At 43.0% G+C, this 18,421-nt stretch overlaps 1 protein-coding gene across 1 annotated transcript in view; it reads right to left on the bottom strand.

Moving 5' to 3' along the window:
• Positions 1–613: 613 nt before the first annotated feature.
• Positions 614–18,421, bottom strand: part of grin2ba (glutamate receptor, ionotropic, N-methyl D-aspartate 2B, genome duplicate a) — a 65,155-nt gene continuing 47,347 nt past the window's right edge. The window contains exons 6-15 of the mRNA XM_055152804.1: positions 15,920–16,128; positions 15,271–15,442; positions 13,009–13,162; positions 12,454–12,579; positions 10,697–10,926; positions 10,444–10,604; positions 9,950–10,137; positions 7,060–7,298; positions 855–2,809; positions 614–785 (exon numbers count right to left, since the gene is read on the bottom strand). Coding sequence (XP_055008779.1) covers positions 614–785; positions 855–2,809; positions 7,060–7,298; positions 9,950–10,137; positions 10,444–10,604; positions 10,697–10,926; positions 12,454–12,579; positions 13,009–13,162; positions 15,271–15,442; positions 15,920–16,128 — 3,606 coding nt within the window. The remainder of the gene's footprint in view (positions 786–854; positions 2,810–7,059; positions 7,299–9,949; positions 10,138–10,443; positions 10,605–10,696; positions 10,927–12,453; positions 12,580–13,008; positions 13,163–15,270; positions 15,443–15,919; positions 16,129–18,421) is intronic.

Below are 18,421 nucleotides of genomic sequence, written 5' to 3'. Positions count from 1 at the left end.
CCTGGTGGCTCTAGGGCTGGGCACAACATGTCACATACTAAAACAGTGAAAGATAAGTGCAACCGGACAGAAAACAAGACCAATGAGATCATTATTATCAATACTAACGTCTTATTCACAATTATTGTTGTTCTTATACCCTGTTTTCTAAACAAAGATCTTATTATCATTCATGATTGTATTTCTCATTGGAAAGTGATGATGGCCATGTGGGGGAGTGGTGAGGAGTGGAGCAACTACACTCCTGTGCACACACAGGGCAGATGGGCAGTTCACAGTCTCCTTGTGACAGCACTCATGTCTCACTTACATCACACGTCCAGTGTTGAACTGAGATGAGGTGTCGCCTCTTCCTGATAATGATTGAGTACATGGACTTGTGGAGCTGAGGCCGAGGGGAATGACTATGTGGAGAAAGTGAAGTAGCTTTGGCCATTTCTGAGAGAGCAATAGTCCCACAGCTCCTTGGGGTGTCCTGATTTTTGAACTACAGAAGTCATGACCCCCTCTTCTTATGTCAGTGGTCCTTGGGACTGTGGACAGTGTTTAATGGAATCATCCCTGATCTAACACTTATGAGTCTATTCCCATCACCCCCTCCTCTCCCCGGCTCTCACACGTCCGACTCGATACTGGACAGTTTCTCATACACATGGCCATTGCTTCCATTGAAGGGTCTAGGGGGACCGACCCCCAGCATGGAGCCGTGGTGGCTCAGTCCCCCCAGGCTAAGCTCTTTGGGGAAGCGAGGGGTAACACTAGACATGACTCCAGATGGAGCAGAGGCCTGTCCATAGGATGTGGTGCTCAGTTGGCTCCTAAAGTCACCTCGACTGTTTTTGGCAACTTGTTGCTGCTGTTGCTTTTTCATATAATATTGTTTGGCGCCATGCATCAAACACTGGTCATCACCAAAAGTAGGAATAAAGGGGTTTTGGTTGACCCGGTCAGGGTACAGAGATTTGGATAAGGAGAAGCCTCCTTCCATAAGTGACCTGTCCCGCATGTCTCTTTCCCCAATGGAGCGTCGATGGGGTCCTTCACCCGCTCTGAACAGACCGAACGGAGAACCTGGCCCTTTGCTCCTGTCCCCTCCGTAAAACAGAGGGTCTCTGTCTCGGTCCCGCTCTGATCCACCATGTCGGTCAAATATGTTTGAAAAAGGACTACCAGTCTCTATGTAGCGCTCCTTCTCCTTTAAGCTAACACTTCTTGGTGGGGGCAGCATTCCTCCCATGCCTACCCCCCCCATGCCTCCCCCTTCACTCAAACCTCCAATCAGGCTGCTCATCACCTCTGTGTCTTCCTTCTGCAGGTCCACAAATGTGTCATAAGAGGCCTGCCGTCGAAGGGGTTTCCCAAAACCACCTTTTCTCCTCTGCTGGGCCTGGGACTGAGGAGCTGCCCCACTTTGCCCTTCCCCCATCTGTTCCAACATGTGGTTGTTATCCTCACTGATGTCATACAGTGTCCCAGTCTTTTTGCAGCCCTCACAGCGCATGCATGTAGCGGAGCTGGGCCGGCTGCCTCCTGCTGAGGAGCCACAGCTCATACCACCATAACCTCCACTCCCATGGAGGGACATTTGTTTGCCCCCTGCACCTCGACAGTTTCTGCACTCCCACTCTCCCCCAGCCAGACCAGAGCCAGCGGTCTTTGGGTCAGGCTTTTTGGGTTTACTTTTGAGGAAGTCATCCACTGGAACCAGCGAGGTGCAGGTGGGGACTCCTCCATCTCTGTTGGCAGGGCCCTCAGTTAGGTCCACATGCTCCCACTGAGGGACACCCTCTTTGGGCCTAAACTGGTCAAGGTAAAAATCTCGAACACTCTCTTTCTCCCTGAAGAGGAAGGTGTTACCATCATTACCTCCTCTTTTGCGCTCCGAGGGCAGGACAGGCGGTGGTGAGATAGATCGATGGCCATGGTAGTGATGGTGGCTTATGTGGTAGGGCTTCCTCCTGTACCCAAGCTCAATCTCGTCCAGCTCCCGTCTGGACTTAGCTGAGGCGGGCCTCTTCTTCAGACTATCGCGGTACTGTTTGCGTTTCTTGGCGTTGCCCTCTAGGTTCCCATATGTAACAGTATGAGTGGAAATATCCGATCCATCCGACCGAATATTGCCATCTTCTTCACCTCTACCACCACAGTAGCTATGTCCTGGGATGTACGTAGAGCTGGAAGCCCCTCCTTTAAAAGAGAACTTGCCATAGACATCGGGCAAGGCACTCTTGAAGCCCTGGCTGGAAGGAGGAGTCTGTGGGAGCAGGTCAAACTTGCTCATGTTTCTGTGGGTGAGTGCTGAGCAGGGCTGTGTAGTGAAAATGGGAGCCACGCCTCCTCCCAGGCTCTCGCAGTCGAACATGCCCCCCTCCAAGGAGCTGGCGCTGCCCAGACTATGAGGTCTGCCCGGAGGAGGCCCACTGAGACCCAGAGAAGAGCCGTGGTGGTGCATGTAGTGGTCCTGGTACAGGTTGCTGTCTTTCATGTGGAGATTACCAAACGTCCTCTCCACCTCGCTGATGTAGTCACTAAACATGTTGTCCTCAGGGAGATAAGGGGGCTTGCAGTCTGAGTGTCCAGCCAGGCTGCGGCGGTGCTCCGAGATGTCGTAGACAGAAGACTCTCTGCGGATAAAATCCAGCGCACTGTGAGGGGAGCCATTCACCCCGGACAGCGAAGCCATGTTCTTGGCCGTGCGTAAGAGACGCATGATGTTGGAATGGGTGTTGTTCATTGTGGCAGATGGTGAGTTCAATGCTGAGCTGCTCTTCTCTTCAATCTGGACCCCGTGTATGCAGCTGTAGATGCCCTGTAGGGGAAGACAACAGGCAGAGTTATCACTGAGATATACCACATGAATAAAAAAGACACATTAGTGACAGATGAATTCTGGGTGTGTACTTGTACTAATGTTTTCACCCTGTAAAATAAACATTAGAAAAAAGCAAAAGCATAAAACTAATTTGCACTTCAGCCAATAAGTTTAGAAGTTTAAGACTAAAGTAAAAGAGCTCTGTGGGCTAATGCTGTCAATATTCTACAAAATCAGTAATGAAGGAGTAATAATAAAAGTCCTAAAAGTGCGCATTAGATTTTTTGACAGAACCAGGGCGCACAGAGGCAACAGCAGCAGCAGCATTCAGGAGATAGTGTAGTGGGACAGCACATGATGGATAAAGGCACAGGGGCTGTAAAAACCCCTGAGTCCAACTGGTCAATACCTTGAATCAATGTGATTAGAATTCAGCCCAACAATATCCTGGGGCAGTTATTAAACACCTCAGTAGCAGTACGCCTTCCTCAGCACAGTCAGCAAGCCCTGGGAGACGCCATCTCTACCATCCTCTGACACCAAGACAAACGGCTCCATTTGCATTCAGTGATGTACCATACAATATTCAGATAAAAATGGGAGCGAAGTGGGGACAAACAGGGCATGACAGATGGGATGTCCGGGACTCAGATCAATTAAAAAAAAAGATTTTACTTTGTTTCTCAAGGCATTTGGGAAAGTAAATATGCGTCAGCGGTCATCTTTTCAAATACAAAGCTGACCCTGCGTGACCCTTTAGTAGTGTTGAGGTCAAGAACAAGACTCTGCTCAAGGGTCAAAGTTCAGGCAGCTGTCAAATGGTCTATCTTAAGAGCCACTGCTAAGCTATGGCTCCTCCTCCTGTTCTGCGAATATGACCCAGGCCTCTTTCTCCCTGGACACTGATTTCAGCCAGTTAATTATCTTAGCTGTATGGACAATCTGCATTGCACCAAACATTTCCTCATCCTTCGTTCAGTGCTTGGATAATGGCATTACTTCTTATAATTTCACACTCTGTTTGCAGCAGAGTATGTAAAGCTTGTCTAGAGAGGTTAGCATAACTACCTGGAGAGCATGCTGGAGATCATTTGTGAAATATGTAAATAAATGCACACTCCCACCTGCATGCTTTTAGCACTTTTTCCCGCTGCTTATTGGAATGTGGCATCTCATCTGTGCTGTCAGTTTACATAATTATCACTCTATCCTTTTGTTTGCTTTGTCCTAAATTCACCTGTCCTCTTTGGCTTGGCTAGTCTACGGATTGTCTCTCCTTGGTTGGTTTTGACCTTAAATTTGGTGATGTTTTCTTTCTAAGACACTATAAATAAGCAGCAGACATGAAGAAGGTAATAACATCGGACATTTGTCAAAGTAGTTTGCTGCTCTGTATTCAACAGAAAGGTGGTTTGCTTTGTAATCCTTTACCGCCTAGGAGTCTGAGGAGTGTGGGATTTCACTGGTGTGTGAGTGGAGCTAAGAGAGGACACGCATATGCAAGAGTAACAATATCCACATCTCATGGTATAAAATTATTACAGTATTCACCTCATGGCACAATACTAGTGTTTACTGCAATATTCTAGGGAGGCTTACAAAATTACAGTTTCTCCCTTTAAAATTTCTGACAAGTTGTTAGTGTTACTATTACTTTCGTATTTAACCAGATTAAGATTTATAACACTTGACTACCCTGAAAACTAGTCAAAATCACACCAAATGCCTCTAGTTGGACGCCTTTGCATTTGAGGACAAACGCTTGAAACACATTAACGTGAGGCTTTTTTCAGCAAAGTTTAAAATTTTCAACTCTGACTCAAATGTGCAACATGAGAGCTCAAAAGCCTTGTGACCACGATAATACTGCATGACGACACAAAAGAATAATAGATCCATAATGAGTACTAACAACTTTTTCCATATACAAAAAAAAAAACACACAGCAGTTGAGTCATCTTTTTCCACAATATTCACAAATTCACTAAGTTTTAAGTTACCCACATTTATAGACCTCTAGTTGACTCTGCATGTCAACATTATAATGAAGGACATATTGGTGCTCATTTTCATTTATTTGGGCAAGAAACAAACAAACTACTGAGAACATAATGTTTTATACACAGAATTCAGAAAGCCTACAGTCTCAACTCCCATCTTAAAGGGTGTGTGTACTAGCAAAACATGAAGTGAGTAATTACTGCCCTAATACATTTACCGTTCTCATCTAAATCAATATAATTAATTAGTAGCAGCAGTGCAGGTGGGGCAGTGGGAGCAGGTAGCCGAGGGAGAGAGGAGTAGACCGTTAAACCTTGTCCGACAACACGTGATGCAGGCCAACCGTGACAGATGTTTCATTTTTTACACTGAGGGCTTAAGCATTAATTGTGGTGATACGTTTATTGGATTACGCTGTGAAATTAAAACAGCAGAATCAATTGTGGTGGCAGAGCAGCAGTGGAGAGAACAGAGAGAAATGGACCATGCAAGAACAGAGGAACAGTCTTGGGAGCACTGCTTACACCTCTGGAGGAGTCAGGTGGGTTGATCAGATGAAATTTCAAACTGTGTGTGTCATTGCAGTAGGGCGAAGAATTGAATTTTAATCAAAACTGTTATTCAGTTATTTCTAATCATGAATGATATGCTTGGGTCTTTTTAATGGAGGGTTCTACAGCTAATCCTCTGTCAGTAAGAGCATGTGATTAAAAGGAGAGTTCAGATTAGGGTTTTCATAATTAGATGAAATATAGTTTAATTGAAAATCATGACTGATCAATATGAAAAAAACAAAAAAATCATGAGGATTTTTTGGTCAATTGCCCAGCCCTACAAAGCAGTCACAGAAGAGTATTAGATTTATTAAAGACTGTAAAATAACTCTTATTACTGTAGCACTGGATGTAATGCTGTGCTAAGCATTATACAAAGATGGAACGTTTGTTGTTCTACAAGGTCCATCTCCCTTACTATGTACTATGATAATGAACCCTCTCAGTGAACGTCTCCTTTGAATATTTTAACATACTGAATAATGGGGTTGAATTGGTCCACACACGCGGCTGTCACATTGTTGCAAAGACAAAAGTCATTTCTGTAAATGAGACCGATCGCTGAATGTTGCACAACGCATAATTACCGCTGGAATCAGGCCCGTACATATTCTAATGATGTAATAATCAAAAGCAACAAAACCCAGGCCTGTCTGTGGAAATGAGAAGTCAGCTGACATTTCACCGACCGATATTTTATGCATCTTTCACACAAATGAGCCGAGGACACGCACACACAGGCGTAAACAAGGCAGCATAAAATTAACACCAGAGAAAATAATCAAAGTTGGGCACTGGAGCGGAATATTGCATTGGAGAGGAGAAAGTGTGAGCCTGGGTTTTCCACTGTAGCCTTGCACTGGTTTGGCTATAGAGGTAAAGGCTGCATATCAAGTGTTATAGGAAAGCGCGTGCACGGTGTGACTCTGTGCTGTAAATTAGCCACGTGCTCTGGCCTGCAGCGGTTCACCTTCAGAGCCACAGTGAATTACACTGGAGCCATGTCAAAACAATTGGAATGCAAATCAAATACCTCTGGGGTGACTTTGGTCTCCTGAGATCCAGTAATCTACCCTCTCCAGTTCTGTGCTTCAGTTCTGTTGAGTGAAATATTGATTTCGGCTCAACATTTTGTAAATATTTACCCTCGTGACACGAAGAAAGCCTGGTTAAGTGTCAAAACAAAAGGAGGCAGCCTCTCTATCCACGTGGACTTTACCAGTGTTGCAGAACAAGCCGTAAGAGCAATTTTAGATCATCTTTAATCTTAAAATACTCTCTAAAAGATAATCTTTGAAGTGTAATGTCACTTATTCAAGTGAAAATAAACGCAATGAAGCTGAAAATGTCAAGTACGAATTGTGTAGGTGACTTAGTAATGAAGAGGTAATTTAGCAGAGCGTCTTTTGGGTCAGAACTAATAAAATATCAATACCAATACCAATACTTTGTACAGGAAAATTTTGGAATGATGCCTACTCAGTTATTGTCACTATATTGGGATATCCTATTCTCCTATCCTATCCTATCCTATCCTATTCTTAAAACACAATTGGCTGTATGTATCCTGGACATGTCACTGGGAATACTGGAAGACTGCAAAAAGGCCATTAACAAAAATGGTATGAAAGATCTATAAGTAATGCCAGGATGGAAATTGTGAATGGAGTGAGATGAAGTTCCTGTTCTCACCCTGCTTATAGAGAAGACAAATCCAGGCTGTCCTGAACACACGCCCATGAAGCAGAAGCGCAGCTGCCAGTAGAACCAGTGCTCGCAGATGAATGTGATGAGGGACAGAGCCATGGCAGCGCCCAACATGTAGAAGACTCCAGCCATGTTGTCCACGTCCAGCTGGCTGGACATCACCTCGTTCTTCTCATGGTGGCAGATTCCAGTCAGCCACAAGGATTCCAGCTCCTCCATCTCACCTAAAGGGAGTGCAACAAACTATCAGCAATCCAAAGACAGCAGCATAAAAAATGACCAAGTATTTCATGAGTAAGGTGCAATAGTATTTATCACACATAATATTACCCTCAGGTCTAGACATTGCTCTTGGTGAAAGGACAAAGATGAAGAGAGGCTGAGGCTTAAATCTAGAGTTGCCCACTAAAATACAACTTTTAAAGGGTCCATATTAACACTATTTTCTTTATGTTATAATGTTGTTTCCGCATTAAAAACATACCCGGAGTTGTGTTTTGTTTCTTTCACACATGTTTAATACACAACCTCTGCATATTTAGGCTGAGCTCTTCTCTTCTGTGGTAATACAGGAAGTACTCCAAAGTGTTTTAAAACTCCATACACCTTCAGTAGAATCATTTGGATGATTTCATTACCAACCTCTACCAATCTCTTCTCAACTAAAGGTAAACTTTGAAAACTATGACTACATGACATTGCAAGGTGGAATAGAGAATTTTGTGCCTTGGAGATGTAGACTGACTTATAATAAAGAATTACTCAAACATGTGTGAATGAAACAAAACACAACTCCAGGTATGTATTTGACGAGGTAACAGCATTATAACATGGATTAAACCTGACAAGAGTCAGTATTGTGTAAAATAGGACCTTTAACAGACTCCAGTTGTGATTGAAAACGTTTTTTGACCTCTTCCATAAATCCGTATCCACATCTGTATTTGCAATTCTGTTCGATTTGATGAGGTAACATGTCAGAAACCAGGTAACAGGAGCAAGAAAGTAGCGAGAAAAAGCCAGAACAATGGCAATGATGAGTTTCACATTACAGAGGGATTGAATTAAAGGCTGTTAAAAGATAAACTTTAAGAGTGAAGAGTATGATGTAATAAAAGATGGAAATGGAGGACACAGAGAGAATGATGCAACACAAGGGAAGAAGGCACCCAGACGGGAAGGAGCAGGGCTGATATTTGCAGAGGAGAAGCTGAACAGGAAGAGACACACATGCCACTGGTCAAATGTTAATTACATCGATCCTATTTGCTGCCATTTGGCTTATGCGCAGTGTGCCAGGGAACACAGCATTAGGAATGTGTAAGGAGGAGCTATGTAGAAGGATGGTCCCTGAGCCTGGCTACTCTTTGTGGGTCACCTTCAGTTTCATCACGGGCTGCTCTATCAAAGCCGACTGGTGCGGGACAGACGCTGCTTAATTAATCATCCAGTCAGCTGCTGTCTCTGCACATCAGCCCTAGTGTGGCAGCAACGCATTGGTATGATCAGAGCTGAACAAAGCACTGTAGCCTCTCAAATTGGACTGGGATGTTGTCTAAACTATTAAAGTTTGCATACAGTGGTCTGGAGTGTACGGAAAAAAAACGAAACAAAAAAAACAATGCCAAGTGAATTGTCATAATACCCTGTTACATCAAGCTACTAGAACAAATGAAAGCCTCCTCAAGAAAGCATCAAATCTAAAATCAGAAACTACATCTGGATTGTTTTGGGTCATTATCACTGACTGATCATATAACGCAGAGGCTTTGTAAATTGTATTCCAGATCTCTGGTGACTTGGTACAGGCTACTTCATGAATGTGAGTGTGGACTTTCTAGGCCAACAGGAGGTTGGTGAGGCGTGGCCAAGTGACTTTGAAATCCTGAGAGCACTAAGACAGGATGTGTGTAGAGCTTGTGTTCTGATGTGTTGCTGAGATGTATGCAGTGACATAATAAGAAACACAGTGATCTATTGTATGTTGCTTTTACCGTTAATTATTAGTGTTCTGTATGTAGGCTGATATAAATAAAGTGGTGCAATATTTCTGTCTGTTTCACACGGTACATGCCAGAGGCTGACCCATATTCACACAGTGTCAAAATGCACCAGGAGCTATGCTGGCACCCCTAACTGGGACGCAATATAGTGGGCCCCTGAGGGCCCGTGGTTCTGGATGCTCACAACACACTGGATCAGACCCAACTTAACTAGCTACAGCTCATCAAACTTCCATTGCATTGTCCTGCCTTAGTTGTCATGTAGTGTATATTAAAATGGGCTATTATAAAACAAGACTGTGGAAGCAGAGTAGGCGTCAGCTGTGACATTTGTGTATAATTAAGAATTTCACATAAAGTGAATAGTGTTTGGTTAGATGGCTCCAGCACATTACATTTCACTGGTGGCTCGGTCTCAGATTCATTAATGTTGCTACTCAATATGACAGGAAAGAAGTGCAGTTCAGAAGAACAAGCCCCAGAGAGCTTCAGACATTCTCCCATAAAAGGCAATCTCTATCGTAAAGTATAGGCCCCCAACAACACAGTTGAAAATCACATTACAACTCAGCGCTGTCTACACAAGCCGTTTCTGGAATTAGAAACGAAGGCTATGGAATTTATCACAACAGCTGTAAATGTTGTCTTTTTAAAGGGATGCCAGCTGACTAATTTAAATGTGTTCAGACAACCCACCTGCTTCAAATAAAATCATAAACCTAAATAAACTTCTGCTAAAAGTAACAATTAAAGTGTATGTGACAGATTATACATTTATTCTACATGCTGAGTGGAGTATACTGTACATGGTATGGATTTTGTTTGCTGAGTGCTTTCATTTACACAAGTAAAAGATGGAGGCTGCTCCTTACCATCTCCAAACAGCTGAAGAATGGCCAGGTCCACATGTCTTTTCCAAAGCGACTCCTTCTGGATAGCGATGCCATAGCCAGTGGTGGCAAAGATGTAGCCACTGCCAATGGTCACCAGCTTGCAGCCCTCATCCCTACCAGCCATGTAGTTCAGCACGGCTGCGTCGTAAATGAAGGCATCTAGTTTGCTGTTGAAAAAAGAGCACGGAAAATATAGGTTACAATTAATTACCATTTAGAAGCAAGACATCGCAGCTTCACCATTCCAATTAACTTGCTAAATAGTGCTAAGCTGCTGATAAGTGTAATAGACTTCCGCTTGGTTTGCCAAAGGCTGGAGCTGGCACACAAGAGCTAAGAGGAACAGTTGATGAAACCGTGGTGGAGAGAAAATAGTTTGGACTAATTTTAGGTTATCATAGACAGATTGAGTGGATGTGTGCTCACGCTGATGTGTTTTAAGATTAGGCTGTACTGTATACAGCAGTCCTCACCCGGCTTTCAGACTCTGCAGGGCCTCATTCACATTCCTCTGATGAAACTTGGTCATGTATGAGTGCATCTCAGGATAGTTGTTCCTAATGTTCCTCTCTGTGCTGCCGTTGGGGACTGTACCAAACCGGAAGGGGGGTGAAAAATCATTGGGACTCTGGAACTAAATAACCGGGAAAATTCATGTTAATAATATGCTGTACTGTTAAAATGAAAAAACAAAAAACAAAAAAAAAAAACAGAGTTCTTTGTTACCTTTTTGTCGGATAGACCTGTCACCTGGTCTACATACTCTTCCTGGATCATGAAAGCAGCCAGGTTGGCAGTGTAAGAGGCCAAAAAGATGACAGCGAAGAAGGCCCACACAGACACCATAATCTTACTGGTAGTGCCTTTGGGGTTTTGCACAGGAACAGAGTTGTTGAAGACCAGACCCCATAGAAGCCATATGGCCTTACCGATGGTAAAGGAGGGCCCGTGCGGCTCTGAAAGAAGCACAGGGCACTGTTAGACTTTTTGCACACACACATACAGCAGCACACTGCCCTACTGCAGCCATCTCTCAATAGGGCTGTGTATGTGCAAGAACCACAGAATAACTGTGTGGGAATGCGTAAAACTCAGGCCGGTGTGGGTGTACATGACATAAGTCTTTGTTCTTGAAAACCCAGCTTTGACTTGAACCTCTTAGTGAAACTATAACATTTAAAACATTATTTGTAAATAAAAAATATATTTTCTGGAAATCCAAAGGCTAGAGTTCCACTAAGAAATAAAACACCAAAGACACAAGGAGGAGCACATTTCTTCCAGAACATGATGAAGGATGAGAGAAATGAAATAAGATAGACGTGGTTATATATAGCCACATCAGAGATGGGAGCAGTGGGAAGACATTGATTTTCCCTTTTTGTTTCCCTTCGTTTCTTATCTTTTTGGCTGCAGAGATCTAACACAGCACCACAACCCGACTGTCAGGGTTGACATGTGATTTAAGGAAATATGGAAATAAATGCAAATAGTGTTATTAAGAAAATCTGCAAGAACTCTGTGCTTAGAGACACACCTGTAAATAACAGAGAGGCTGAAGCGGAGGAGGACAAAAGAATGAGTCGGTCAGGCTGCTGTGTGATTGCACATGTTCTATGCTAATCGTTGTGAATGGAAAAGTCTGAAGCAACTCAAAAATACTTTAAGGACAAAAGCATTAATCTGCAATCTGTCTGTACCTGTGCCGCCTTCCACTACATTACTCATACAGCACTTTTGCTTAAGAACTGATCCGCCCACTGACATACTAAATTCCCAGTTTGTTTTCTAGCTTACAGACATGCACACTTGCAAACATGCACATCATATTTCACTCAAGAGCCAGAAATAAATAACCTTATTACCGCATGGTGACTATAATGAACATGAGAAAACAAGTTATTTGTTAAATAGGAGATAAAAATGTATACAGGCAGACTTTTTGCAATACTCCCATAGACTGTATAAAAAAGTAGACTAAGCGAGTGTGACGTCACCCAAAGTGTTCAGCTCCATTCAAATGAAGCTTGCGTTGCTGATGGTTACAGGGGCGAATTTGGAGTCAGGCTCTATATTATGAATAGGATTTTTTAACGGACAAAATAGTTGCAAAAAAACACCAGGTTCAAGTAGAGTGGGTTAATACAAACATTTTAAGATGAAAATTATGAGGCTCACTGCAGCATTTACAGAGAGAGGGCTCACAATATCCTAATGTAAGTCAATGAGAGCCAGGGTCAGTAGGAGCCGGAAGAGCCTGCATGTTCATTTATTATTTGGAATGCAGCAGCTAGTGTGTTAGCTATGTCCATTTAGATATACAGTCTATGAATAATACTCCTGAGAAACATGAATACTGTAGTTGCTTGTGCTGGTCGATGTCTCATATGACGTAAGATGTGTGACGTGTGTAGGGCCGCTGTGGGTCATCTACATTCACTACAGTAGCAGCAGGTAACTGTGTGTGAGTGGAGCTCACTCACCTCGACCATCAGCCAGACAGCGGTTGTAGCCCACAGGGCTGAAGTATTCGAACACAAACACAGCCACTGCTGACACCAGCAAGAGCATCACGAACATCATCACCCACACATCTGCACTGAAGGGCTCTGGAGGGCGCAGCACACATGAAGGCAGAACAGAGAGCACATTGGGGGAGGGGGCAGAATAAACAAGGGGTGAGACAGAGAGCAAGGGAACCAAAAAAGAGAGTTAGAGAAATATGAAATATGCAAATATTGTGCAGCAGATTGAGGAGAGGAAGGATGAGTGAGAGAAAATGAGTAGGAGTGGGAAATGTAAGAGCAGAGGGCAGAGAGACACAAAGTGAATAAATACGTTGAGCATATTTTGTGTACTCAAGTGCCCCTTTAGAAGTGAAAATACAGCCATGCTAGCTTCTCACTGCTTTCTAACTCCCTGTTACACATTAGTAACATGACATACACACATTTCAAAGACAAAGCCTGATCCTTCTAGCACCCTTGAACTGGTCTGTAACACCCTCCCCCGGCTCCTCATAGATGGACAATCCTCACCTAAGAAGGCTGAAGGCGAGACTGTGCCGTTGCTCCGAGAGACCATAACACTGATGCCTGTTTCAATGAAGGGCACGGAAAAGTCAATGACCTCTGACCTCTCTTCATTAATGGTCAAGGAGCCAACAGCCATGTGCGCGTTCTTTACCACCACCTATAGTTCAAAGAAACAAAAGAAAATGAACTACTATTATTAATCCACAAACCCTAAGATGGACAAAAGAGACGTTTTCAAATCCTGGAGAGAGATTTTAAATTTGTTTTTTACATTAAATGTTAGGATAAATAACACCAAAAACAGTCAAATATACAATTTAACAAGATTTTTTCTTATGTTCAACTTGAGAACAGACATCAATTTCTTTTTGGCAGAAAAAAAAGAAAATGGGCACAGAGAAAACAAAGCAGGTAGAAGCAACATGAGGCCATCTCAGAGAAGTTGAAGTGGACACTGAATAACGACAGAAGAAGTAGGAAGAAAATGGGTTACTGCAGTGGGTCACGACTGCTCGAAATAGATGCCCCAATGATTCTCCTGCTCCTCTACCTGCCCCCTCCCTCTTGTACCTTGGCAAATGTGGTATATTTAGCCCCAAATTTAGGAGCCTAGAGCATGTGGAAGAAATGGGACAGGACTGTGATAGGGCACTTGTATGAGTGATCTCTCTTCTTCACCTGTGACCAAGCCTCTACAGCCCTGATGCATGCGGTATTAGCTTTCTAAATTGTGCATGGAGGTATTTTCAGCTCTTCATATTTGCTCTGTAGAACTGTAATGTGAGTGAGTGAATGTCTCTCCGGGTAAGCCAGCAAGTCCATCCAGCAGTGTACTCACTTCCTCTCCCTGTGTTTGGCTCACTCCAGCTCCCTCCCACATCTTGTTCTCGCAGCGCTGTGAAAGTGACCCATGTGGGTGTTATTGAGAATGAGTGTTCGTGTGTGTTCGCGTCTGGAATGTCTTTATGTGCCTCTGTCAGTAAGGTGGAATCTATGTAATCAAGTTTACCACCTCTAATTGTTTTTATTCCAGTACAGGTCAGCGGTATTTAAGATCAGGTGACTATGACATGTACAATCTTTTTTGTGTGTGTTTTGTTTCTGAGGCTTTGCCAAAGAAAACTGTAACATCATTGGGTACTCTGCAGAGGTTTGGTGAGTCTGGCTCCTTCTCCATTAAGAGACTGAGTTCTGGCCCACTTCCAAACTCACAAAGACATGAATTGATCTGGTTAGACAGAGCAGAAAAGGAAGCAAAGTGGCATATGTATGCTATCTGCACATAGTTGAAATGACATGATGTTTTGAGGCTGACCCTCAGGAGACATGGTCAGTACACTAAGCCATACCCCTTCTCCAGAGTGACCAGTGATCTGTGGAGGTGAGAAGGGCACTGATACGCTTTTAGCTTGACTAACTTTATTGCAGAAGACCATTATCAACGTGCAGTGCCTAGTGACCATGGGCTGACCGACATGAAGAATTGATATAACACATGGAATGTCCATGTACATTAAAAATTACTTTGGTGAAGAAGGTCTTCATAATCTTCATAATCTTGTGTGAGATAGCTGAAGGTGATTCCAACTTGTCAACAGGAGGATAGACAGAGTGCCTCTAAACCCCGTGACCTTTAGGGCTCTATTGATCTGTTTGCCTTTTCCCTTCATTAACAAAGCCAAAGTCAGGCCAAGAGCAGACAGCTGGCACAGGCTGAAGTATGAGAGCTGACAGGCAGCGTACCTGGAGAACAGTGGTCATTGGAGACTGTTTAGGGTCCTAAGTGAAATGTCGCAGCTGAATGAACTGCTGCACCCTTAGGTAAAGTGCTTAGCCTAGATGACACGAGTGTCCTGCCTGCAGGGCAGAGGCTTGACCCAGAAAAAAACGTCATAATTCAAGGTATGAAAACACACTTCAAAGAGGAAATGAACCTTTCAGGCAACCTCTGTGAAAACTAAAGATAGCACTGTACAGGGCTATAGGGTTGTTTGATAACTGTATGTAAGTGTGCACCCTGAACGATTCTTTCCCACAAAATCAGTTTAGTTTACAGTAGCATTTTTTTCCTTAATCTGTGCCCAAATGGCTATGCAACATTGCTGAATCCTACATGTATCACTGCTAAGGAAAAAACTAGAACTATGTACGTACAGAGTTGTTGACGTGTATGAGGGAGTGTATGACGGAAGGATAATTTTTGCAATCTAACTAAACATATAACACAATAAAAAGTTCAGTGAACCTGTATCCCAGTGTCCTCACCTCTCCCACCATGCCATTCCATGTGCCATTGATCTTCTTGCCGTGTTTGCCGTTTGTGACCAGGTAAAGGTCGTAGGTGAACTTGACAGTCTTGGCGATCTTCTTGAGGATGTCGATGCAGAATCCCTTACAGCAGCGCTTGATGTAGATACCCAGCTCCTTGGTCCCATTGCTGCATAGGCACATAGACAGACAGATAATCGTTTAAGTAGCACCTCCTGTCTGAAATGACCCCCAGCGTTAATTGTGCTGGTGATTTGGTGAGAGGGGCGCTGTCACTCTGGCACTGATGAGGTGTGAGCTCATTGGGCTCCTGGCTCTGTTCAAGCTGCCACGGGACATTAACATCATTACAGGACATATTGCACTTGCCAGGTGTTCTCTTCTTTGTTGGCTACTTTTAAATAGATGTGGGTCAGTGAAAGATTCTGACAACCTGATAACCTTAAAGACACTAAGTCAACATTACATTTTAGCGCTGAATTAGAAAGTGCAACATTTCAGAATTGGTGTGAAGTGTTGGTTAACAGTGAGGAGACCATTTTGGATTGATATAGAACATAAAAATAGATTATATGTATGATTAAAGACAATCACCACAAGTTCAATAATATAAAAAATACACAAATATTAAAGTAGTGATCCTTACAGTCCTTTGACCTGCTTGCGGCAGGGCACAGTGTTTCGCATACAGGTGCCGCTAAGTGGATCCACGTCCTCTACAATGACAAACGGAGCCTCCTCCAATGTCACAATGGACAGGTGGTCATCCTCCCTGGTCGCCGCACCCCCGTACAGTTCATAGCGAGGCCACACATGGTATTTCATGGACAGGGAGCCGTTTTCCCACTTACCCACCTGCCGAGGAAAGTAGGACAGACAACATTATGCTTCGAAAAGCAGAGCAGGTAAGATAAAGAAACACAGGCATGGTTAACCAAAGATGTAATGGGAAGCAAGGTTAACCTGAAGGACAAGAAAAACAAGAAAAATGTTACAAAAACAAATAAAACAAATTAGGCGTTAATCCAATCCACTTTATTTAAGTACACACTCTTTTTTTTTTTTTTTAACCTAACTGAAGGATTTAACTCAGGGGTGGGCTTTTTTTTTTCCAAGGGGCCACAAGAGAACAGAAAATATTGTGGAGGGCCAGGCCAAAATGCTTAACTCAATTTTGCAAAATATTAATTATATTTCTTTATAAAAAGCAGTAAATATAATTGTTTTGACGAACTGGTAAGACTGGTAAGAGTTTATGTTATGAATAAGCAATGAAAAAGTGAGGTTGCCTTACAAAAAATGTCATTAAAACAAAACACCTCTAAAATAAAAGCAATGTGGCTTTAGTCCATGCATGAGGTAAAATTATAAAATACATTTATTTTGTCAGAGTCAACCAAAGGACCGTATGTGACCTGAGAGCTGTACAATCCCCAGGTCTGAGTTATCCTATACTGCCCTGATCTTAAGTTGTTTGGAAAACTGAGAGACCAGTTCACCCAGATTCAAGAAGAACATGCAAATTTCACACAGAAATCCACTAACCATAAGGTCTCTAATCCATAGAGGGTCTTGTGGACATTTGAAGAGTCCTTGTGGCCAAAGTAATGAGACATAACCCACTCTTAAATCTCTCCTCCTAGTGGTGTCAGGATTCATGTAACAGCCTGGGATTCTGCTGTCCTTTTTAATGACTAATAGCTATATTTTATGTGTCCATTAAAATACACAGCAATAGCAAGCTTTGGTACATTATAGTATTAGCTGTAAGGCATCACTTAGAGTACAGTGGTTCTCATTAGGAGAGAGACACCAAGACACATGCCTCTAGCCTCCTCTGTGAACTGCTGCTAATGCAAGTCCGCTGCTTCTCAAAGTTGAAGTGAAGGAGCAGCTAAATTAGAAATGTGTTCTTCGGGGCATTTTAATTTGAGATAAACTTTAGAGAGAGTTTGGTTAAGAGGTATTAAGAGTTTATTTTTTATTTCCAAATGTGTGTACTCCAACATTATATAAATGATTCACATAAATCCATCACATTTAACATTAATATGCTTTTTGTTTTGGAATAATGAAAGCCATCAATGACCTGTACACTAGACAATTATCCTGTCACTAAGAGTCCCTGATCATTTTAATCCTCATGTTACCTAGAGGTGAACTTTTGGTCTTGCCCCAGAATACACTGGCCACTTTTATCTGTGGCTGCAGAAAGACATGGAAACGGACCATCAGCTAATTGGACACACTAGAGTAATGGGAGCTGGGGCAGGACAGAGAGCTGTGGCCCAGTGTGTAAAATAAGGTCTGCACAGTCTTTAAATATGCAAATGCACACACATGCACACTCCGCTTCGGGGCGTGCTAACAAACTTGGCAATGCAGCCTGGAGTGGACAAGCTAACACTGTGTATCCCTGGGGCACAATGCTGCCTTCTCCTATCTGGGCGAAAATGCAGAGCCAGACTAAGTGATGGACAGAGAGAAGAAAGAGAACAAAGGAGCAGAAGATGAGAAAAAAAGGGAATTTAGGGTTAAAATCAGCCTGCAGGGGACTAAACAGAACTGGACACAACGCAGTCGACATAACACTTCAATAGGTTGTATAAGCTCAAACTCATTAGGATCCAAGAAAAGTGGTTTGCTGTACAAGTCAGGCTGAGAATTAAACATGAGTGAGGGAGCCAGGGGATGGGGAGAGCGGTCGGCCGAGGAGAAAGGAAGAGAAAGAGAAAGGACGAAGGGAGCCGGGATGGGAGCCATTCACCTTGTTCTCTGATCAGAGGACAGAATTTAGATTAGAGGCCAGAGAAAGACAGAAATACTGGGAGTAAAGAACAGGGAGAGGAGGAGAGCAGGTACAAACATATGCATAGTGTGTGTAGATGGCACACGTCCCTTCAGGTTCTCCCTCTCATAGAGAGTCTGAAGTACATTTGTTATTGTGTTGTCTTTAAAGGTGATCTTAATCATTTTGAAATAACTGTATAATGTTTACTGTTCATTCAATCCACATAAATATAAAAATATATATTTAGACATGAAATGAAAGCAACAAGGTAAACGGTGTAGCAAAGATTATAAATATAAACATAAATAGCCTATTCTACTACTAGTCCATAATAGGTCCATTATTGGTACATGGTCA

The sequence above is a fragment of the Boleophthalmus pectinirostris genome, unplaced genomic scaffold, assembly GCF_026225935.1.
Source record: "Boleophthalmus pectinirostris isolate CB_2022bp ecotype Guang Dong unplaced genomic scaffold, ASM2622593v1 HiC_scaffold_17, whole genome shotgun sequence".
NCBI lineage: Eukaryota > Metazoa > Chordata > Actinopteri > Gobiiformes > Gobiidae > Boleophthalmus > Boleophthalmus pectinirostris.
Note: the sequence above shows the minus strand (reverse complement) of the source record. Positions and strands in the feature narration are given on the sequence as shown.